This window comes from Pteropus alecto, unplaced genomic scaffold (assembly GCF_000325575.1).
Source record: "Pteropus alecto unplaced genomic scaffold, ASM32557v1 scaffold33, whole genome shotgun sequence".
NCBI classification, from domain to species: Eukaryota; Metazoa; Chordata; class Mammalia; order Chiroptera; family Pteropodidae; genus Pteropus; species Pteropus alecto.
In genome coordinates this window covers 7011433-7030774 of record NW_006435762.1, presented here as the reverse complement: position 1 = coordinate 7030774, position 19342 = coordinate 7011433, and the positions used below count along the sequence as shown (strand labels likewise).

Sequence of the window (19342 nt, the reverse complement as noted above, 5' to 3'; positions counted from 1 at the left end):
AAACAAAAGTTTGGTTTTTGAAAGGAACACTATGAGTTTAAATAATCTCTCTTCAATATGTTGTGAATTAAACTTTTTGAAAAAATTCAAACAGCTTAACCACAAGCAATTCTTTAAATGATTCAAAGAATCAAATTGAACAACATTTTACATAAATCGAAGCCTCAAGACCACACAAGAACCACCAGTTGCAGTAAAATAATAAAAATACTGGTACTTTATTTTTCCCCAACCAATTGACAAGGCATTTCATGCTGCAAATATTGAACATGTGCTTTGCAAACATGGCATATATTTATATTTTCTGCCATTCTAGTCAAGGAATAGTTTAACATTGTTTCAGTTGATTTAGTGCCAACTCAAGTCAGTCTTCTGACATTTGTTCAGGTAACTGGACCAAAAACACCTGGTGAAGACTTTTCACAAATTACAGTGATATTCTTTATTCTTTAAATGGTTTTGGTTGGCAGAGGTGATGTTGAACAGACAGTACGTAAACAACACACAGATCCACTGAATTGGAACACTAGGAATATTAAATAAACTGTGTCATTTCATACACTTCACTAAAGTAAAACCACTGAAATGAATGACTTTCTTCTCTAGAATTTAAAGCAAAGAAAAAGGAAAAACAAAAAACAAAAAAACAAACAGAGTTATAACAAATGGAAAGAGGTACATAAACACAAAGCTTTAAATTAGAGGGATTTCAGGAGATAGTATATAAGAAGAATTAAGTCTAAGTCAAGATAAAAGAAATGTTTTAGGTTTCAATTAACTAGTAGTCCATAAATTAGCCAGGCAGTTATCTGGAGATGGTATTAAAATTAAAATCAGCTCTGGTTTCAGAAGATAAATTATTTAAGGAAGTATATGGAAAGAATTTCTAACTCCTATTACTATTTCTAGTCTTTCAGATGTCAGACAATCTTAATGCTTAGAAATTGGGAGACTTTTCCATTTTTCAGCATAGACCAAATGTAATATTTCTTAAAGATATCCATTTCTCACTTCCCTATTCTTATGCTCACTCCATAGCTTTCTGATTACCTCTTTGTTTTGAACCTTAGCTTATGTAGCTGGTTAATAGTTTTATGCTAAGCACATTTTGATTATAACTGATCACCAGTGTTGTAATTATGGCCAGTTACTATAAATGTCAGTTCTTATGCCTCATTTACCTGAGTTTCTAGCTAGCATTATGCTAAGCTTAAATTGTGCTATGTCTCAGAATTTTAAAATTATTTGATTCTAATATAGAACAAGGTAAATTTCCCCAAGTCGGGGTGGGGAGCTCAAGCCCTGCACTAAGAGAGTTCTTTTTTTTTTTTTTTTTTTAATGCTTACAGAACCCTGTCTTCCTAGGTGGTCTCCCATCCAAGTACTAACCAGGCCTGATCCTGCTTAGCTTCTGATATCAGATGATATTGGGCGTGTTCAGGATGGCATGGCCTAGACTGAGAGAGTTCTTGATTGAGCACAGGAAAGAATTCAAGTATACACACACCAGAGTTAGAGTCAAAAGGAAAGTTTATTAGACAAAAGATAATACTCCATAGACAAAGCAGAGTCTCCTTTTAGAGACAGAGTGAGACAGCCTGAGAGAGACTCACAGGGACAGAGAGAGAGAGATAAGAGAGAGAAAATGAGAGGGACAGAGAAAAAGACAGTGAGAGGGACCCTGAGGGTTCAGGGAATTCAGTTTGTATATCATTCTTAGTTTCTATAAATTACAGTTTAAAGACTGTTTACTCATTTTCATCTGATGGTGCAGGTATGCAGTGTAAAGTAAACATATGCAGTGTGAAAGGCCTGCTAGCAATTCCCAGTCTTTGATCCATAGGTTCTATGGTTTTAGCTAAGGAATGAATGATTGTGCTTATTTTGTATAGGGCATGACTTAAAGACTCTATTTTCCTATACTGTTTTCCTGTTTTCCCTTCAAAGTATGGGTAAATGGTTTGTTAGTAATCCCAGAAAATATCTTCCTTTGTTCTGTGGATTTCCTTGTGGTCTGGCTTTAGGGCTGATCAGCACATTGCAGTCTCTAAATATAGCTTGATTTAATGTTTAGTTCTCTTGCCTCCTTTCTACATTAATTCCAAGAAATAAAATTTGCTTGGGTCATAATTTGATGCAGTTGAAACTTGTAGCAAGTTGGCAAAAGCACTTATAAAGTTTTTGATATTTTATACATTTAATCTTTGAAATATTTGATAAATTTTCAAAGGAATTGAGAATAGATTAGACTTTCGATATCCTAATATTTTAATCGAAATTTTAAATTTGGATTTCTGCAGTTTTGAGTGGTAGAAAAGATGTGAGAAAGTTGACAGAAGCATTTTAGGAGAAAAAACATGAATTTTGTAAACAAACCTGTCAGGGTTGAGTGTTTATATATACTTTTTAAAAAATGAATTTTAATTGGGTTAATTTAAATCAAGGTATAGCCCGGGACCAGAATCATCAGACAAGCTGTCATATTAACAGAATAAATTATTAATTCAGCAAATATTTACTGAGAGCCCACTGAGCCCCCAAATTGGGTTGAGGATCCAGAACACATATGTTTCTCAGTCCTGATTGACATGGAGGCAGTAAAATAAAGGCACCAATACAAGATGCTGAAAGAATAGTAACATGAGGTCACAAAGTTTAGGTCAGTAGCCCCAGTGGTCAAATTCAGCTGTGTCAGACAAAGAATAAATTTATGAAATTCAGTGTTTCTCAAAATCAGTTGTATCAGATTCCACTGGAGAGTCTGTTATAACTCAAAATCTTGTCCCCCTTCCCTCAGAGTTTCTATTACATCTGAGGTGGAGCTCAAGATTTTGCATTTAACACTCTATGAGATAAAGATGTATGTGTGTGTGTGTATGTGTGTACAATCTTTTTATTGTGGAAAAATGTCTTAGAGAAGATAATTAGTAAGCCTAATGAAACTAAATATTTTTGTTAAAAGAATATGACATTCTTTTCTGTGTAATAGAAGCAAAAGTTATTTAAAAACTTTTACCCTTTGCTCTGATTCTATAATAATCAAGAATTGTTTGAATATGCAATGAGGTTTACTGAGCAGAACTACCTTACAGAAATTTCCTGTGTCTTGTTTGGATAATCTATTTGGATCATGTATTGTGGAAGAGTGTATTGGCATTCTTGTTTTAAAAAACACCTACTTGAATCAATACACAAATCGTGCTGTACTTCTCAGCAATAAAAGGGAATGAACTACTGATACATGCAATCGTGAATCAACATTGCGGGCATTATTCTGATTACAAGAACCTGCAGAGAATGATATATATTACACATTTCTATTTTTTGACATTCTAAATGTTTGTATTATGAAAAAAGCAACACTGGTGGTTAGCTGATGATGGGGAATGACTCTGAAAGGACTCAGACTTTCAAGGTGATGGAAGTGTTTTATAGCTAAATAGGCACGGAGATTACACAGGTGTATCCTTTTGTCAGTTAAGATGTGTGCATTTCAATATATGTAAATTTTATCTGAAAAAATAGCTAGTGGTGCTGTGGGGTGTAAGGGGTGTACAGACAAAACATCTGGTAGAATGTAGAAAGTTGATGAAGCTGAATAAGGCATATAGAGTTTATTATACTATTCTGTTTACTTTAAATATATTGAACAAACAAAAAGATCTTGTAGTTTTGTCACTCTATACTACTTCTTTAGAACTTAATTATCCTTAGATTAGTTAATAAGAGTTCTTAAAACTGGAAAAAGAAGTATGTTTATATTAACTCCTCTAATAATTATTTACCTGACAGTATTGTAGGATGTTAAGTCAGATATTATTGTTCATTTTGAACAAATTATTATTTGTAGTTTTTATTTACAATTCACAATTTGACTTCTCCTCTCTTCCCCCCAAAACACTTTCCATTATTTTATAAAATGTGAATAAAACCATAAGACACAGATATTTAAGACAATTTCAGGAAGGAGGGATAAATAAATCAGAAACAGGGGTATAAGTCACTATAGTTATTGTGCTTCTTAGCATCTAGGGTAAAAAGAAAATTACAGTGGGTTTTATTATTTCTTTTTTTGGTGTATTGTATATAGATTCATATGTAGAAAAGAGATCCTCCCCCTTCACTCTAACATTATATTTGTAAAAGAATGTTTCGCGTGAGTCTTCTGTAAGTACGTGAGCAATATACTAGGTAAAATCATTTATTGCACTGATATTTTGTCATTGAATCTAAAAATTCTGACTTATAATTTTGCCCCAAATGGTTAGATGGTCATTTACCTTTGTTTGAGAATGCAGGCAGCAAGTATGACTACCCATACAGTAACAAACAAACAAACAAACAAAACCTTTCTTTGAAAAGTATTTTAAAAGAATGATAATGGGGAAATATATGATAAGAAAGGATGTTTACAGGGTCTCATAGTAACTCTTCAGAAGATATTCATTAATTTCAAAGAAAAAAGTCGTAACTATATCGTGGAGAAAACTGTCAGACACCACCATAACCACAGGATGAATCTTAACATCATGAAAAAATAAGACATATCTATGATAGGTACATTCTTATACGATGCACAGACAAGGGCACAACTTCTGCAGTATCCCTGCCAAAAATGCATAACCCCAATCTAATCATTAGAAAATATTAGGCAAGCTCAACTGAGGTACATTCTACAAAATTAACTGTCAGTATTCTTCAAAGGGTCAAGGTAATAAAAGAAAGATTGTTCCATATTGGAAAGTATTAACAAAACAAGGCAACTAAATGCAGTATAGAATTCCGAATTGGATGTTAGAGCAGAAGGAAAAAAAAGTAGTGATAGAATTGGGGAAATTTGGATGTAGTCAATAATTAGTTAATAACATTGTATCAATGTTAACTGTATGGCTTTGATAACTATGCTATACTACGTAAATAGTAACAAAAGATGCTGGCATAAATATATACAGATTCTCTATTTACTATATTTGTAACTTTTTTGAAAGCAGAAATTATTTAAAAGAAAAAAGTATTCTGAGATTTGCTCAAGACTAGCCAACATTTACCAGATATGACTGAATTCTTCACCTGTGAAATGACCTGAGTCAGAAAGTGTTAAGAATAAATGTTGCCAACTAGGCAGCTTACCAATTTAAGCAGAGTATAAAGTATCTGCTTTTTGGCAGCACTGCATCCCATTGATTTGCCACAGAGTTAGCTTCCACATGCAATCTCTTGAAGCTGAGGCATTACAACCCAAGGAAGTAAATAGAATATTTACAAATAAGAGAGCTGGACTAATATTTTCAGTGATGTTTGGAAATTTTACATGAATACCTCTTAATTTTAATTTCAAAATTGTAATAATGAGACAGCAGACTGTACAAACTACAGATAAGTGAGGTCTCAAATAAAATTGTTACATGAATTACTAATGGAGAATTTTAGAAAACAAAGCAGTATTCAGTAGAACCCTGTAAAATCATAAATTATAATTCATATTTGACTCAATTTACTTCTTTCTTACAGAAATTTATTGATCGATTGGTAAAATCCAGAACAGCTGGACTTAAGACAATTAGTAAAGTCTTTTGTGATATTTTGTTGGAAACAAGGGAAATCTTGGCAGAACACATGAATAATTACATAAATTTTACGTTAGTTTAATTACTGACTGAAGTGTCACAGTTAATGGGTTAGTATCACTCTGGAAGAAAGTCCAAAGAGCTTTTTCTTCCGCTAGGTCTATATAAATGTATACTTGTCACTGACGTATTGGACAGAAATTCAATGATGCAGTGAGCACCTGCCAAAATCATGGTTGTCTTCTTTTGGCCACATGACCCCCACTATCGTGAACACAACTTACTGGGAAAGAGAAGACTGTTTGTTGCAAAGGCTATTCTGTGCTCCCAGCGACTGGCCAAACCAATGAGGTCACTTCTCCTATGGAGCCAGACAATTCGATCATATTAACTCCATCTTTTTCAAGCATCATTTTCTACTACTTTAGTCACCTAACTTGACTACAAGTACCTCCAGACTCTGGACTTAAAGTTATTACAGCTGCCCCAAAGCAGCAGACCTTTCATGTTTCTAGGTATCTGTACATACCTACACGGAGTGCCCGTCACACACGGTGTTAATTTATGTTATCATTCAATTACTAATAATATGTAAAATTTGTTTTACCTTTGTTCCTGACACTGATATTTATTGAGACAAAAATAAAACTATTATAGACTTTTTAAAAAGTTTTATTCCAACAAATAATTATTCTAAAGTTTGAAGAGATTAAAAAAAATTCACTTTTTAAAATTTCTTGACTTTACTACCCCACGATTAATTTAGGTATCATGTACTTTTAAATTGCCACCTTGTAATGCTTACAAGAATAATAAAGATTAACAATGAACTTACCTACACTTGGATAACCAGGTGTAGAAGGGTCTCCTCCTGGATTCAGTGACACCATGAAAGTATCATAGCTAAGATTTGCAGTCTTTGGTAAATCACAAGGATCAATATATAGAAGAACACCTCCAAATCCAGCCTTTTCCAATAAGGAAAGCTAAAAGAGGAAAACAAACTATTAAACATATTATCATATGCATTAAAACTTCATATACTGCCATTTCATGAATGTGACTAAGATAACTCAGTTTTCTGTTTTTTTTTGTTTTTTTGTTTTTTTTTTTTAAATAAGCAGACATTTCAGATTTCCCAGTTATCAAGCCAAACCAGAGAGTTATTCTTCCAGCTTCTCTCCTTTTTTCTCTATCTCAATAATATTTAAGCAGCATTCCTATAATGTCCACATTTGGTTTCAGTTGTCTGAACCTGGAATTTTTTCCTCTCTCTTTTTTAATTGGCGAAGTGGATCTGGAGTTTCTAGTTTTGTGAGATTAACAGAGATCTACCAAAGACAATTTTCTTGGGCAAAAGGAGAGTTGTTCTAACCTTTATATGAAGTCCTTCCCCAGAGCAGAAGTCACCCACAGTATTCTAATTTATTTCATCTAGGCTTAATCTGTCATACCAGTTGTTAAAATGTTGAAATACTTTTACACTATTTGGCCAATAGCCACTGTCCTGAACCTCGTGAGGGCCCCCACTATACTGGGCTCTGTCCTGGATCCCCCCCTGGACCTCCCTTATATAACTGAGGGATACATACACATAACAGATAAGGAGCATCTCTCTGAATGGTTAGTTCCCATTCTGTCTCTGTTTTTAAACATTTCAAAAATATCTCCTGATTCCTTTGTTTGAGAAGTATTTAATACAAAGGTTCCTCTTTTCTTTAGTAAATACACACCAGACAACTATGATTTGGCAGATGAACTCGACATCACCTCATGTTCTCTTTGTTCTAACTTGTTAAATTAATTTTGGGGAGGATAAAAAGCTTATTCTTCTTAGTGTGAATTAACTAATGTGCGAAAATATAACACATTGCTAATTCTATTTGTTTTCCATGAGAAAGTATAGTTAGAAGACATTATGGAATAATAGAGACTATGACTAAGGGATATATTTCATAGAGGCAGTTGCAGCTCTTCCTGTGACTCTAACACCTATATTTCATTTCCCAGTAGCTGCTTATGTTGTTTATTGAATTTAACAGTGGACTAAACCAGGCAGCCGCTTATATCCCTGGCTGGTCCACTCCACAAATGCAGGTATCAAGCTAATCATCTCTATCGTTGGTACCATGTACTTAGCAGGCATATGGTACCATTCAACAGTATTACTACATGAAAGAATGAATGAGAAAGATGCTGGTTTAGTACAGAAACTACTAGTTAAAAGAGATTATTGAGAAAATACGATGCACTACTATTAGAAAGAATAAAATATGATTGCATATACAACATGATTTTAACTACATAAAGAAAATAATATATAGAAAAATAAAATATACTTGATGTAAGTATGCTACATTATGGAATTTTTTTCAACTTCTTTAAAAATGCCTTGTACTTTCCAATTTTGGGCATAACAAACAAGTATAGATTATTTTTATAATAATAAAAAAAAGACTGAACACTGAAAATCTAAGCAAAGTATAATTGACTCAATTGTGCTTTCTATAACAAAGCACTCTGATCAGACTTCTGTCATTTTTCCCCATCAGTATTTACAGAAGACAGGGAAAGAATTTAGTGAGAGAGGAAGAATGAGAGAAAAAAAACAAAGAGTATGTGAATAAGATGGCCAGATTTAAAACTAACTCTCCAAGAGCTCACACTGAAGTCCTTAGGGAAGTTGTCTGATGTTTAAACACTCTTTAAAAGAATGATCAATGGAATGAGTCTGGATGTTCTGTTCATTATAAGAAAACATATCAACAAAAACAAAAACTTCTCTAGAGAACAATTATTTAAATATAAAAATCTACCTTTTTTATTACTGAAGTAGTTCATGATAAAGAAAAAGATACAGGCCAAAAAAAAAAAAAAAAGCCCACCTTATTATCCTATTTATCAAGAGATAGCAAATGTTAACCTGTTAGAGTTTCTGGACTCTCTTATTCGAGCTTATACACATACATACTTACAAAGACCATATACCAAAAATATTATTTTGCAATTTTTTTCATTTAAAAGTACATACTAAACATCTGTCCATGTTGATATGCACACTTTTATATAATTTTAATAGCTGTATACTATACACATATGTGAATTATATAAATAACACTATATAGAAAAGCCATCAAATGTTATTTAGCCAATTCTTGATTGCTGGTAATACAAATTGTTTTATTTTTATTATATTGAAGGAAATTTCCTTATAGCTAATTAATTGTACAAATATCTATTTTCATGAAATATATTTCCACAGATAGAATTTACAGGTTAAAGTATTTTTGTTTTTATGATTTTTGATAAACTATATCAAAAATCCCTCCAGAAAAGTTATTATAACAAGTTATGATAGCTTATCAATCATATGTGTAAGTACTTCTTTCCCCTCATATCACCAAGATCAAATACCATATTTTGAGAAATATTTGCTAATCTAGCCAAAAATGATTTAACCAAAATTTTTGTTAATTACAAGTTAAATTTATTTTTGCTTGTGATTTTGGCCACTTGAATATATATATACACATATATATACACACACATATATATATACACATATATATATATGTGTGTGTGTGTGTGTGTGTGTGTATGTATATGTGTATACACATGTAGATTAGCAAATATTTCTCAAAATATGGTATTTGAGCTTGGTGATATGAGGGGAAAGAAGTACTTACACAGGAATTGTAAAAATAGTTTTTCCCCAAGCAGGTGATTTACAAAATATATATATTTGTAAATCACCTGCTTGGGGAAAAACTGTTTTTACAATTCCTGGGTCACTTATCCATTCATAAGTATATACGGAGTGTCGCTTTGTGCAGGTAATATGCTGGCATTGGGTTATAGAGATAAGTAGGACGAGGACCCTGCTCTTAGGAAGTTTAGTTTACCAGTGGATGAAGAATTTTCATTGAGCACTATGCCCAGTTACCAGGCAATGAGTAGTGGCCTGGAGAAGGACTGTGAGGCCAAGTTCAGGTCAGTGGAAAGTAGACAATGGTTCTATATGGGATGTCTGCCATGGACACAAGACAGGGATGTAATGATTCACTTTTTTTTTTCTTTTTAATTTGCTAATGTTAGTGGGATAGTTAAAATATCTTCAAAAATCTCTTCTAGAAAGATCATTACGATAGCTAGTATTTATGAAACATAGTGATTTGGATTTAACTTGGTCAAAAATAAAATACTAGAGTTGCATATTTTATTTCTTCTGATTATATTTGGTAATATATTGTGATCTCTTTTATTATCAACATATATTATAGTATTTTTCTATACCTCACAGCCTATAGTGAAGCAATGTGGTTTAATAGTGTACCATCTTTGGCCAGACTTGATTACCTCCCCACAGCCCTGAAGAGATAACCTTATATGTGATTTGGTCCCCTCCTTCTGTCCTCTACTTGCTGTGGTTGAATCTGAGGTGAACATCCCTTCAATGTCCTCAATTCTGGTTTTTGGTGCTATCCCTCACTGGCCACTGTAGAGCTCTTAAATAAGTAGTTTAATTAAGTGACTCAATTTCAGAAATTGTCGAATGCTGGATTTCCAATTAAGTTGGCAATAGAAGAAACTGCCTATATAAAATCAAATAAGTGTTTCTCTGCATTGTTAACATTTCATTATGAATTTGGTGAGATAGGGGCTACCTAAAATGTTCAAAAGATCCACTATTCAATTAAGATTATATTTTTGAAAATGCATTCAAAGCGAAGCCAGTGCAAAAACAATAAAGCCATCTGTCAACTAGGCTGTCTGCTTTGGCTAGCGATGGAATGTCTCTGGATACAGAGGTAGAAATTGTCAGCCCTGCTCAGGACCTCTCATAGCTTGAGACCTAGGATGACAATTATATTGGGTACCTACATCTTGAAAATACAGGGCAAATTAAGGCCAAGATCTCCAGGCATCAAATTTCAATTATCTTTTGCTTCTCTTTCTCTCTCAAATATATGTGTAAAAAAATTTGGGGTTCTGTGTCATGTTTACTATCTTGTAAACTAAGACAACATTTGACATAAGTAGAGCCAGTCAGAAATTGGAATGCAGGCATAAAAATGAGTCGAGCAGATGATGTTGGGCCCAGGTTTGGTAAGGTCATGGAGAGGCTGGCCATGACCACTGGCTAGTGTGGTACAATGACATACAAGGCTATATTGCCTTGGAGGGACACCGTTTCCTAATTCACATAAAGTGTCACATGAGCAAGTGGCTTCTCTGTTCAAAATCAATTCCCTGACATCTGCAAACTAGTGCTTTCAGGCATAAGACAATGAGGCTTACTAAAAACAACTGGTGACAAAAACAGGAACTCAGAGAACACAGAGATGAGAATGGGCAAGAGAGGAAATACCATGTATAGACTCCATATCCATCTGAGCCCCTTTCACTTGGACTGACTGAAGCTTTCCTCCCCTTTGGAGTATTTCTGTCACTTGCAAATAAACCAATCCATAACCAAGACAAGTTAAAAAGCATTAGACTGGGAGATGGTACTGGATTTTAGTACCAGCCTTGACATTTAAATAGCTATGTCACAACTCACATAATCTGCCCAGGCATTGGTATCAAGAATGGAACATTACCCTTAAGGATGCTTTCTGTTTCAAAAAAAAAAAAGCATGTAATCTAATGCTATAATTAAAAATGTTATGAAGACTTTTATTGTACTTTTAAATATATTGTCACATATGAGATTTGCTTTTAAACTATTGGACAGGAACACAATTTTCAAAAATAACACAATTTCTGATTAAGAAAGATATTTCATATAGTTTTATGACATGGTTTCTTATAACATATAGTATAAATATTTTAATTTTGTATTAAACTTATTAGGGACAAAATAAGGAAAACTGAAATACTATACATTAAAACTCTACTGAGTAATTGAATCATTTCTTCCTCACTAAGTATAATTGAATAGTACACTATAAAGTGCTAATTTCATCTTTCATAACTATTTCACACTGCTTACACTCTAAAATATGTTGCATATATATGACAATTGCAATAAATCATGCAAGGTTAAATGAATACTATTTTAATACAGATATCAGCATTTTGCTTATATTAGGAATATTTCTACTCTATTAAGTATTTCAACCAGTATTTTATTTCCAGGAGAAAAGGTAAATATTGTTTAAAGTTACTGAATATGTTTATTCAAACTATCCATCAGTGATAATACTTATAATTACTAATACCTTATAGCTAAGGATTCCTCTTCAAAAAAAAAAATCATATTACATTTCCATAAAAATAGGAATCATTAAACCAGTCTCCTACACAATGCCTCCCACCCTCTTTTATTCAACTCAGAACCACTCAGTGCTGAACCAACATGATCTTTGCCCAGGTTTTCATGAGCGCTAAAATCTCTGTGAGTCTGAGATACCTGAGATAGCTGCTAGATCGATAACAAAAATTGTCCTTAGTCACCCTGAGACACTTTTCTGTTTCCATACGCCATCAGCCAACTTCCTTTAAGTTAGGTCATGGCTCTATCAACAACAAAAAAAAACATCATATGAAGCTTTTACGGTGGCCCCAGTCCCTAAAGTGAAATTTTATTTGTTATTTGCAGGAATTGAAAGGATTTTGTGGTTAACTTTGGTAGCACTAGATTGTGACCTGCTTGAAGTCAGGAAACCTAGAGCTTCATTTTACATCCTTAATGCCTAATATAGTGACTGGCACCAAATGGTTTTTTTCTGTTATCAAGTCAATGAATAAATTAACTCAATACATAGTGTGTGTGTCAATAAATGACTGAATGAATAAATAAAAATAATGAATATAGGTACAACTGTATTATATGAATGTTGTTTTGTTCTACAGTTTATACCCACTGACTGAAAAACTCATGCAATACATTTTGTCATGGCATAATACATATATATCCATTAGAACATGAATATAAATATTAAGCCAGCTTATTTCTGAAATTAAAAAAACATATTCAACTAAATTTTTTATGTTGTCTCCTTATACTTTTGTAAAAATACGTAATTAAAACAGGCTTATTTTGTTTTGATTTTTGCTTTATTTTGTTTCATGTATTATTTAAGAGCAAAGAGTAGTAGAGACTAGCCCACTGAGATTTAAAGATGTGAATTTGTCTTGTTGACAGGGTCTTGCAGATAAAACATCTTTGCTAACTTCAAGGTATCCAATCCCATGTCTTGTTGTGAATCATATGAATATATTTCTCTTTGTCTATAATATATAAACCCAGGTATTATTAGTTGCCAAATAATCATTTCTGAAAAAAAATGGTACTACAAATTAATGGACAGGATATAACAGTCTTATTGAGCAAACCTTATAAAACTCAAAGCTCCCTGGGAATTACTCAGAGGTAGTAGTCTGGTACTTAAAAATTGTCCATCATAGGTTTACATTCCCATTGCCTTGGTTGGGCTACATGGTATTCAGATATTCAGGGGAAAAAAATCACTAGGGAAAAAAAAAAAAATCAAAGCCCAGGAGAGTAAAAGAGAAAAAGCTGTGTTCCAATTCCTTTCACTTAATTAAATTCTCCCCTTATTGATTTCTATTCTTACTTTTCAACAAAAACATCTTTTCTATTCCAGAAACAGAATACTATTGTTATTGTCATTTGGACAATCCACTTCTTTATAGTATCTAGCAAGAGAATATCAGTTGAATTCTACAGCTACGTTTTAATTCATTCATAGATGCTCCTAAGTTATCAATTCACCCATTTGAATCCATTGAGTGTTAGCCCTGCTCAGTTTATTTTCACTGACCACAATGCATAGATCCCTGAACTACCACCTGCAATCAAGAACCAAAGTAGGAAGCGTGTGTTTTTCTCTGTCATTTAGCTTCTTCAAAACATTAGTCTAACACTAGACTCTCCTCTGCCCTCCATAGCTAGAAATATTTTCTCAGTCTTCATGAAGAAAACAAAAGCAAATATAACATAAGAAGACCTTAGTTTTGTAGATAAAATTAAGATCCATTGTTATGAGCTGAACTGCGTCCCCCTAGAATTTATGTTTAAGTCTTAACTTCAATCACACGTCAGAATGTCACTGTATTTGGAAATAGGTCCTTTAAAGAGGTAACTAAGGTTAAATGAGGTAACATAGGCAGGCTCTAATCCAATATTTGTGTCCTTATAAGAAGGAGGAGAGATATTAGAGATGTGTGTGCATAGAGAAAAAGCAAGTGAGGGCAGAGCAAGAAGGTGGCAATCAGCAAGGCAAAAAAAGGCCTCAGGAGGAATCAAACCCTTGATCTTAAATTTTCAAGCTCCAGAACTGTGAAAAAATAAATTTCTGTTTAAGCCACCTGTGTGTGGTATTTTATTAAGGCAGCCCTAGCAAACTAATACATCTACATAAAGTAAATATCATCCAAACCTTACATAAAGATTTAGGAAAATAATTGTGATCAGAATCTAGGTCATCTGAGTCATCTTTAAGTCAAATCAAGTACTACTTGCACACCTACTATGGGCTAGACACTGTCTCAGAAGTTATTTCTTGATTTTTATTCAGAGCATTTGGTATAAATCATTTCCGTTCCCATTACATAGTTGCTGATGTTGTGGTTCAGGAAGGTTAAGAGCTTGATCCAGGTCAGAGCTAGTAAATGGTAATGCAGGGACCAAACTAGAGTTTTCTGAATTCAATTCTGGCAATCTTTCCACTAAAGCACACCTTTCAATTATACTGCCATCCTTTACAAAGACAATTAGACTGGCTAAAGGGTGAATTAATAAAACACATCAGATGCTTCTTGCTGTGATCTGCCTTCTGAGAAGACACTGGAATCAATATTGTGTGAATTTTATGTATCTTTATTTAGACTGCCAAAAAACCTGGAGTTTTATAAAATAGTGTCATAGGGTTAATATGTATTAAAACAACAGATTGTATACATTTTAAAGATTCACGGCTATAGTAATGGGACAATGTTAAAGAAAAAGCTCTAAAATGCATGAATCTAACATTTCATAGAACACTCTTATTTACTTAAAAAGCTATAGAATATGTAAAATATAACAAAAATGAATATGTAATACATGATCATTTATTGGAGTCAGACACGCTGCCACACACCACAGGTCCACCAGTGATCATTTTTCAACAGATATTTCTACCTGAGGGCTCAAATTTTCTGTTATTCTTTCTTCTTGGAATTGTTTACCCTGTCAATACTTTGTTGTCTGGCCCTTTAAGTATGTATTGTATTGCTAGGATGCCATTAAAGAGGTCTGTAAGATTCTGTTATATTTCATAAATAAGCTCACTTTTCTTTGTTAGTTTTTTTTTTCTTTTTTTTTTAGAAAAGGGCTACTATTGTGAAGAATATTCACTGTAATCAGATTGAGTATATCCAAGGCAAAATCACAGCATTCTATTTTGATTTCATTGAACACCTTTACTTGGACTTCAAATTGCTTTGCTTGATGTATCCAAAGTTATTTAAATAATTCTAGTGAGATTATTAAGAAGCAATGACCTTCTGCTTTTGTAAAGAAATAGTTATTCAGAAAGTTAAACCTGCTGCTAGAGTTCTAGAAAGAATTCTGAACTTTTATCCTTGCAATTTAAGAGAGACTAAAGTAAGTAAGAAAGGAAGGGAAAATCTCTTATTTTGTAAGGTACATACACACACACACACACATATTTTTAAATCCACTTTAAATTAATATCTCATTGTGGTCTGTGGAATTACTATTTTTTCCAGAAATGAAGTAATTCTGATGTAAGGATGACTAGATAAAGGCTACATAGTTAGTTTATAGCAGACTTTAAAAAAATGTGTCCCGGATTCCGAGGAAGGTGGTGGACTAGGTAAAAGCAGGGTCCGCCTCCTTCCAGGTCTGCACTAAAATTACAATCAAATTATAAAATAATCAACGTGGAGAATCACCTGAAGTCCAGTTGATCATAACACCTATGTCTAATAATATAATGGAGCCACATCACCGCTGGTAGGAGGGGCAAAATCACTATTTGGGCTGGATCCCCACCCATGGGATGTGGAGGATCACCGGGAGAGAGAAAGAGGCTGCAGAGGCTCCCCTGAAGGAGAGGGGGGTCCTGGACTCATTCGAAGGCTCCCCATCCCAGGGTCCCAGCCCAAGGAAGAGGAGTTTCCAAAAACTCTAACTGTAAAAACCAGAGGGGAATCTGGCCATTTGGATGAGACAAAAGGAGACTGAAACTCTAGATGCTCCTTTGAAAGGGCCACACACAGGCTCTCTGACCTACGGACACTCACCCAGGACACCAGTAGTGGGTCAGAGGCTCGCACAGGATTCATACTGGGAAAGATTGAATAATTTGACATCAGAACTAGGGCTGGATGGGCAGTTCCCATTGTGCCTTAGTGGGGTTCCCTTACTGGGCGATCTATAGACCTCCCCAGCTTCATTGTGCAGACCCCTCCCACAAGGCCATCAGGAAGTGCAGGCCTGAAGAGATCGGTCCACTCCACCCACCCTGCAGATTGCCTGGGGCTTCTGTTGATGGATAGCCTCCATACCCTGCACCAATTCAGGACCAAACATTCACAGCTGGCAGCCAGCACTGTGAGTGTTCATTTCAGAGATAGTTTCAGGTAGATCACTACTGCCAACATGAACTTAGGTGGATCTCAGGGATCTGTGAGCCAGCTCCAGACAGCAGCTAGTCTTACTGTGATCTGGGACTTTTGCGGGAACGCCTGAATTGTTACTGAAGTTGCAGCAAGATTGAGGCTGTATAGACTTGATGGCCATTGTCTCCCTGAGACCCCACCCCACCCTACCCACAGATTGCCCCAGGCAACCCTTTGATAGTCAATCCCCACTGCTGTGCCCCTCACCTCCCACCTCTACCAACTCTGCCACAATCCACACAGGCAATAAACTTTGGCTAGCACAGGGCAGGCACTGCGGGAAATCCGTTGCAAGCAGATCTCTGCTGCCTGCTAGAGCTGCAACATCATGTGGGGGGATCGCAGGGGTTTGTAGGACTGCCCCAGAAGGCAGCTGGTCTCACTGTGATCTGTGACTACAGAGGGAACACCTGGGCACAGAAGATTGCAGCAAAAGCGAGGCTATATTGGCCTGATGGCCCTTGTCTCCCTGAGATCCTGCTTTACCAAGCCATAAAGTGCCTTCAGCGCACTGACAGGCAGCCTCCCCCACCCTGCTTTTCTCTGGGGTTGCACATTCTGCGCAGGCAACAGAGCTTGGCTAGTGCAGTGAGCACATTTCAGGGAAAACAGTTGTGGGCAGACCATTGCTGCCTGTACGATCTACAATATCTCTTGAGTGGGTTACAGGAGTCTGTGGGACCACTCCAGAAAGCAATTTGTCTCCCTGTGATCTGTTACTACTGCAGGAATATGCAGACACAAATTTCAGAAAACTGAGGCAATTGCCTGACGGCCCTTGACTCCCTGAGATCCTGCCCCATCCAATACACAAAGTGCCCACCGCATGTTGACAGGCAGCTGCACCTGGGGTGGCACATCCTGGCAATCGACAAATCTCAAACAGTGAAGTGAGCAAAGTTCAGGGAATAGAGTAACAGGAAGATCACTGCTGCCAGCACAAGATATAGTATCACTTTGGCAAATCTCAGGGGTTTTGTGGGCCTATCACAGACAACAGTAGCTCATGCAGTGACATCTGACTTTAGTGGGAGCCTGCAGTCCCAGAGCTGGCAGCAAATCTAGTGCTATATAGGTCTAAAGGCCTCACACCTCAATGAGATGATGCCCCACATAACCCACAAATTTCCTGTGGCAAGCCTGTTCCCAAGCAACCCAGTCCCATTCTGTGCTTTCCTTGAGTCATGAATTCAACAACAAATGGTACCGAGTTTGTGGGGCCCACACAAAGCTCATTCATCCAGGAGAAGCATTCACTATCAGGTCATAAACTCACGCCCATGAGCTTCAGTAATTCTTAAACAGAGCCTGGGTGTTTGTAGGCCTGGGGTAAGTGACCTTGCTATAATCAGAAACTTGTACAGGGAGCCACAGAAACGGTGCTGGCATGTAAACCGACACTGCAGTGGCAGGGGGAAATTTACTCAGTAGATCCAGGAGACTCCCAGGGTCCCTGTACCATACAACACGCATATCACCCAGAGGCTCATCCAATTTCAGAAACTTGTAGGCAACTGACAGGCCTTGAGAAGCACTGGTCCCTCTGCTAAACTGCCCTAGGTCAGGGACAAGGGATAACTGGACCACTGTCTACAGTGTTGTCTCGTCCACTTACCTATAGATCCAGCATAGGCAATAACTATCTGTGGATTGCTTTGTAGCTCCCACCAAATAGCCCTGAGCAATTAATGCAGTGGCTGACTTGGCCTACTGAGGAGCCCCTCCCAAGGGGCCACAAAACCAACACACCTGGAGGCTGGCACTAGACCACAGCAGAACTCTTGACTAGTCCAATAAGCGGTACACACAAAGGGTGGTTGCAACAAGTACACAAGCTTGCTAGGGCAAATTGCACTTAGTGGGGTCAGCCCCCACACAACAACTCTTCCCCTGTGGTGCAGCCAATTCCCACAGTTACTCAGCCTGAGCGTTAATCTCATGTATTGATGTACTAAGACCAATAAAGTCTTACTGACAACAGAAGATCACACTCAACCCACACAATATCATGTCTAGAGCCCCTGGCACAGGGCATCAAGGAGAGTGCGCCACTGGGCCACACAGGACACCTTCCACATAAAGCCATCTGGCCAAGGCTGAGAGATGAAACAAATACTCCTATCACATAGAAATGAACACAGAGAGGCTAATCAAATAAGAAAATAAAGAAACATGCCACAAACGAAACAACAGGAGAAAACTCCAAAAAATAAGCTAAACGAAATGGAGGCAACGAACTTAGAAGGAGAATGAGCACAATGAGAACCTCAACAGAGAGATAATAAGCATAAAAAAAAAAGACACAGAAACCATAAAAAAGAACCAGACAGAAATGAAGAATACAATAATTGAAATGAAGAATATACTAGAAGGATTTTTTACAGTCGATTGGATGAAGCAGAAGATCGAATCAGCGAACTGAAAGACAAGGTAGCAGAATACATCCAATTAGAATAACAAAAAAGAAAAAAGAATTTAAAAAATGATGATAGTTTGGGACCTCTGGGATAACATGAAGTGTAACAAGAGTACCCAAAGGAGAAGAGAGAGAAAAAAGGATTGAGAATTTATTTGAAGAAATAATGACAGATAACTTTCCTAATCTGGCAAAGGAATTAGACATATAAGTTCAGGAGTCCCAAACAAAAGAAATTCAAACAGACTCACACCAAGATACATCATAATTAAAATGCCAAAAGTCAAAGACAAAGAGAGAATCTTAAAAGCAGCAAGAGAAAGGCAGCTAGTTACTTATAGGGGTACCCCCCATAAGAATATATGCTGATTTTTTAATGGAACTTTGCAGGCCAGAAGAGACTGGCAAGAAATGTTCAAAGTTATGAAAAACAAGAATCCATAACCATGGATACTCTACCCAGCAAGGCTTTAGATTAAAATGGAGGGTGAGATAAAGAGCTTCCCAGACAGAGAAAAGTTTAAGGAATTCATCACCAACAAGCCAGTATTATGAGAAATGTTAGAGACTTCTGTAAAAAGAGAAGGGGTAAAAAAGAAAAAAGAAAACCCAAATACAAATAATAAAATGGCAGTAATTATGTACCTATCAGTAATCACTTTAAATGTAAATGGATTAAATGTTCCAATCAAAAGACATAGGGTAG

At 35.8% G+C, this 19342-nt stretch overlaps 1 protein-coding gene across 1 annotated transcript in view; it reads right to left on the bottom strand.

Annotated features, from left to right (window-relative positions):
* Positions 1 to 19342, bottom strand: part of NAALADL2 (N-acetylated alpha-linked acidic dipeptidase like 2) — a 799198-nt gene that overhangs the window by 393701 nt on the left and 386155 nt on the right. Inside the window, exon 5 of the mRNA XM_006910847.1 lies at positions 6403 to 6553. Within this exon, the coding sequence (XP_006910909.1) occupies positions 6403 to 6553 (151 nt within the window). The remainder of the gene's footprint in view (positions 1 to 6402; positions 6554 to 19342) is intronic.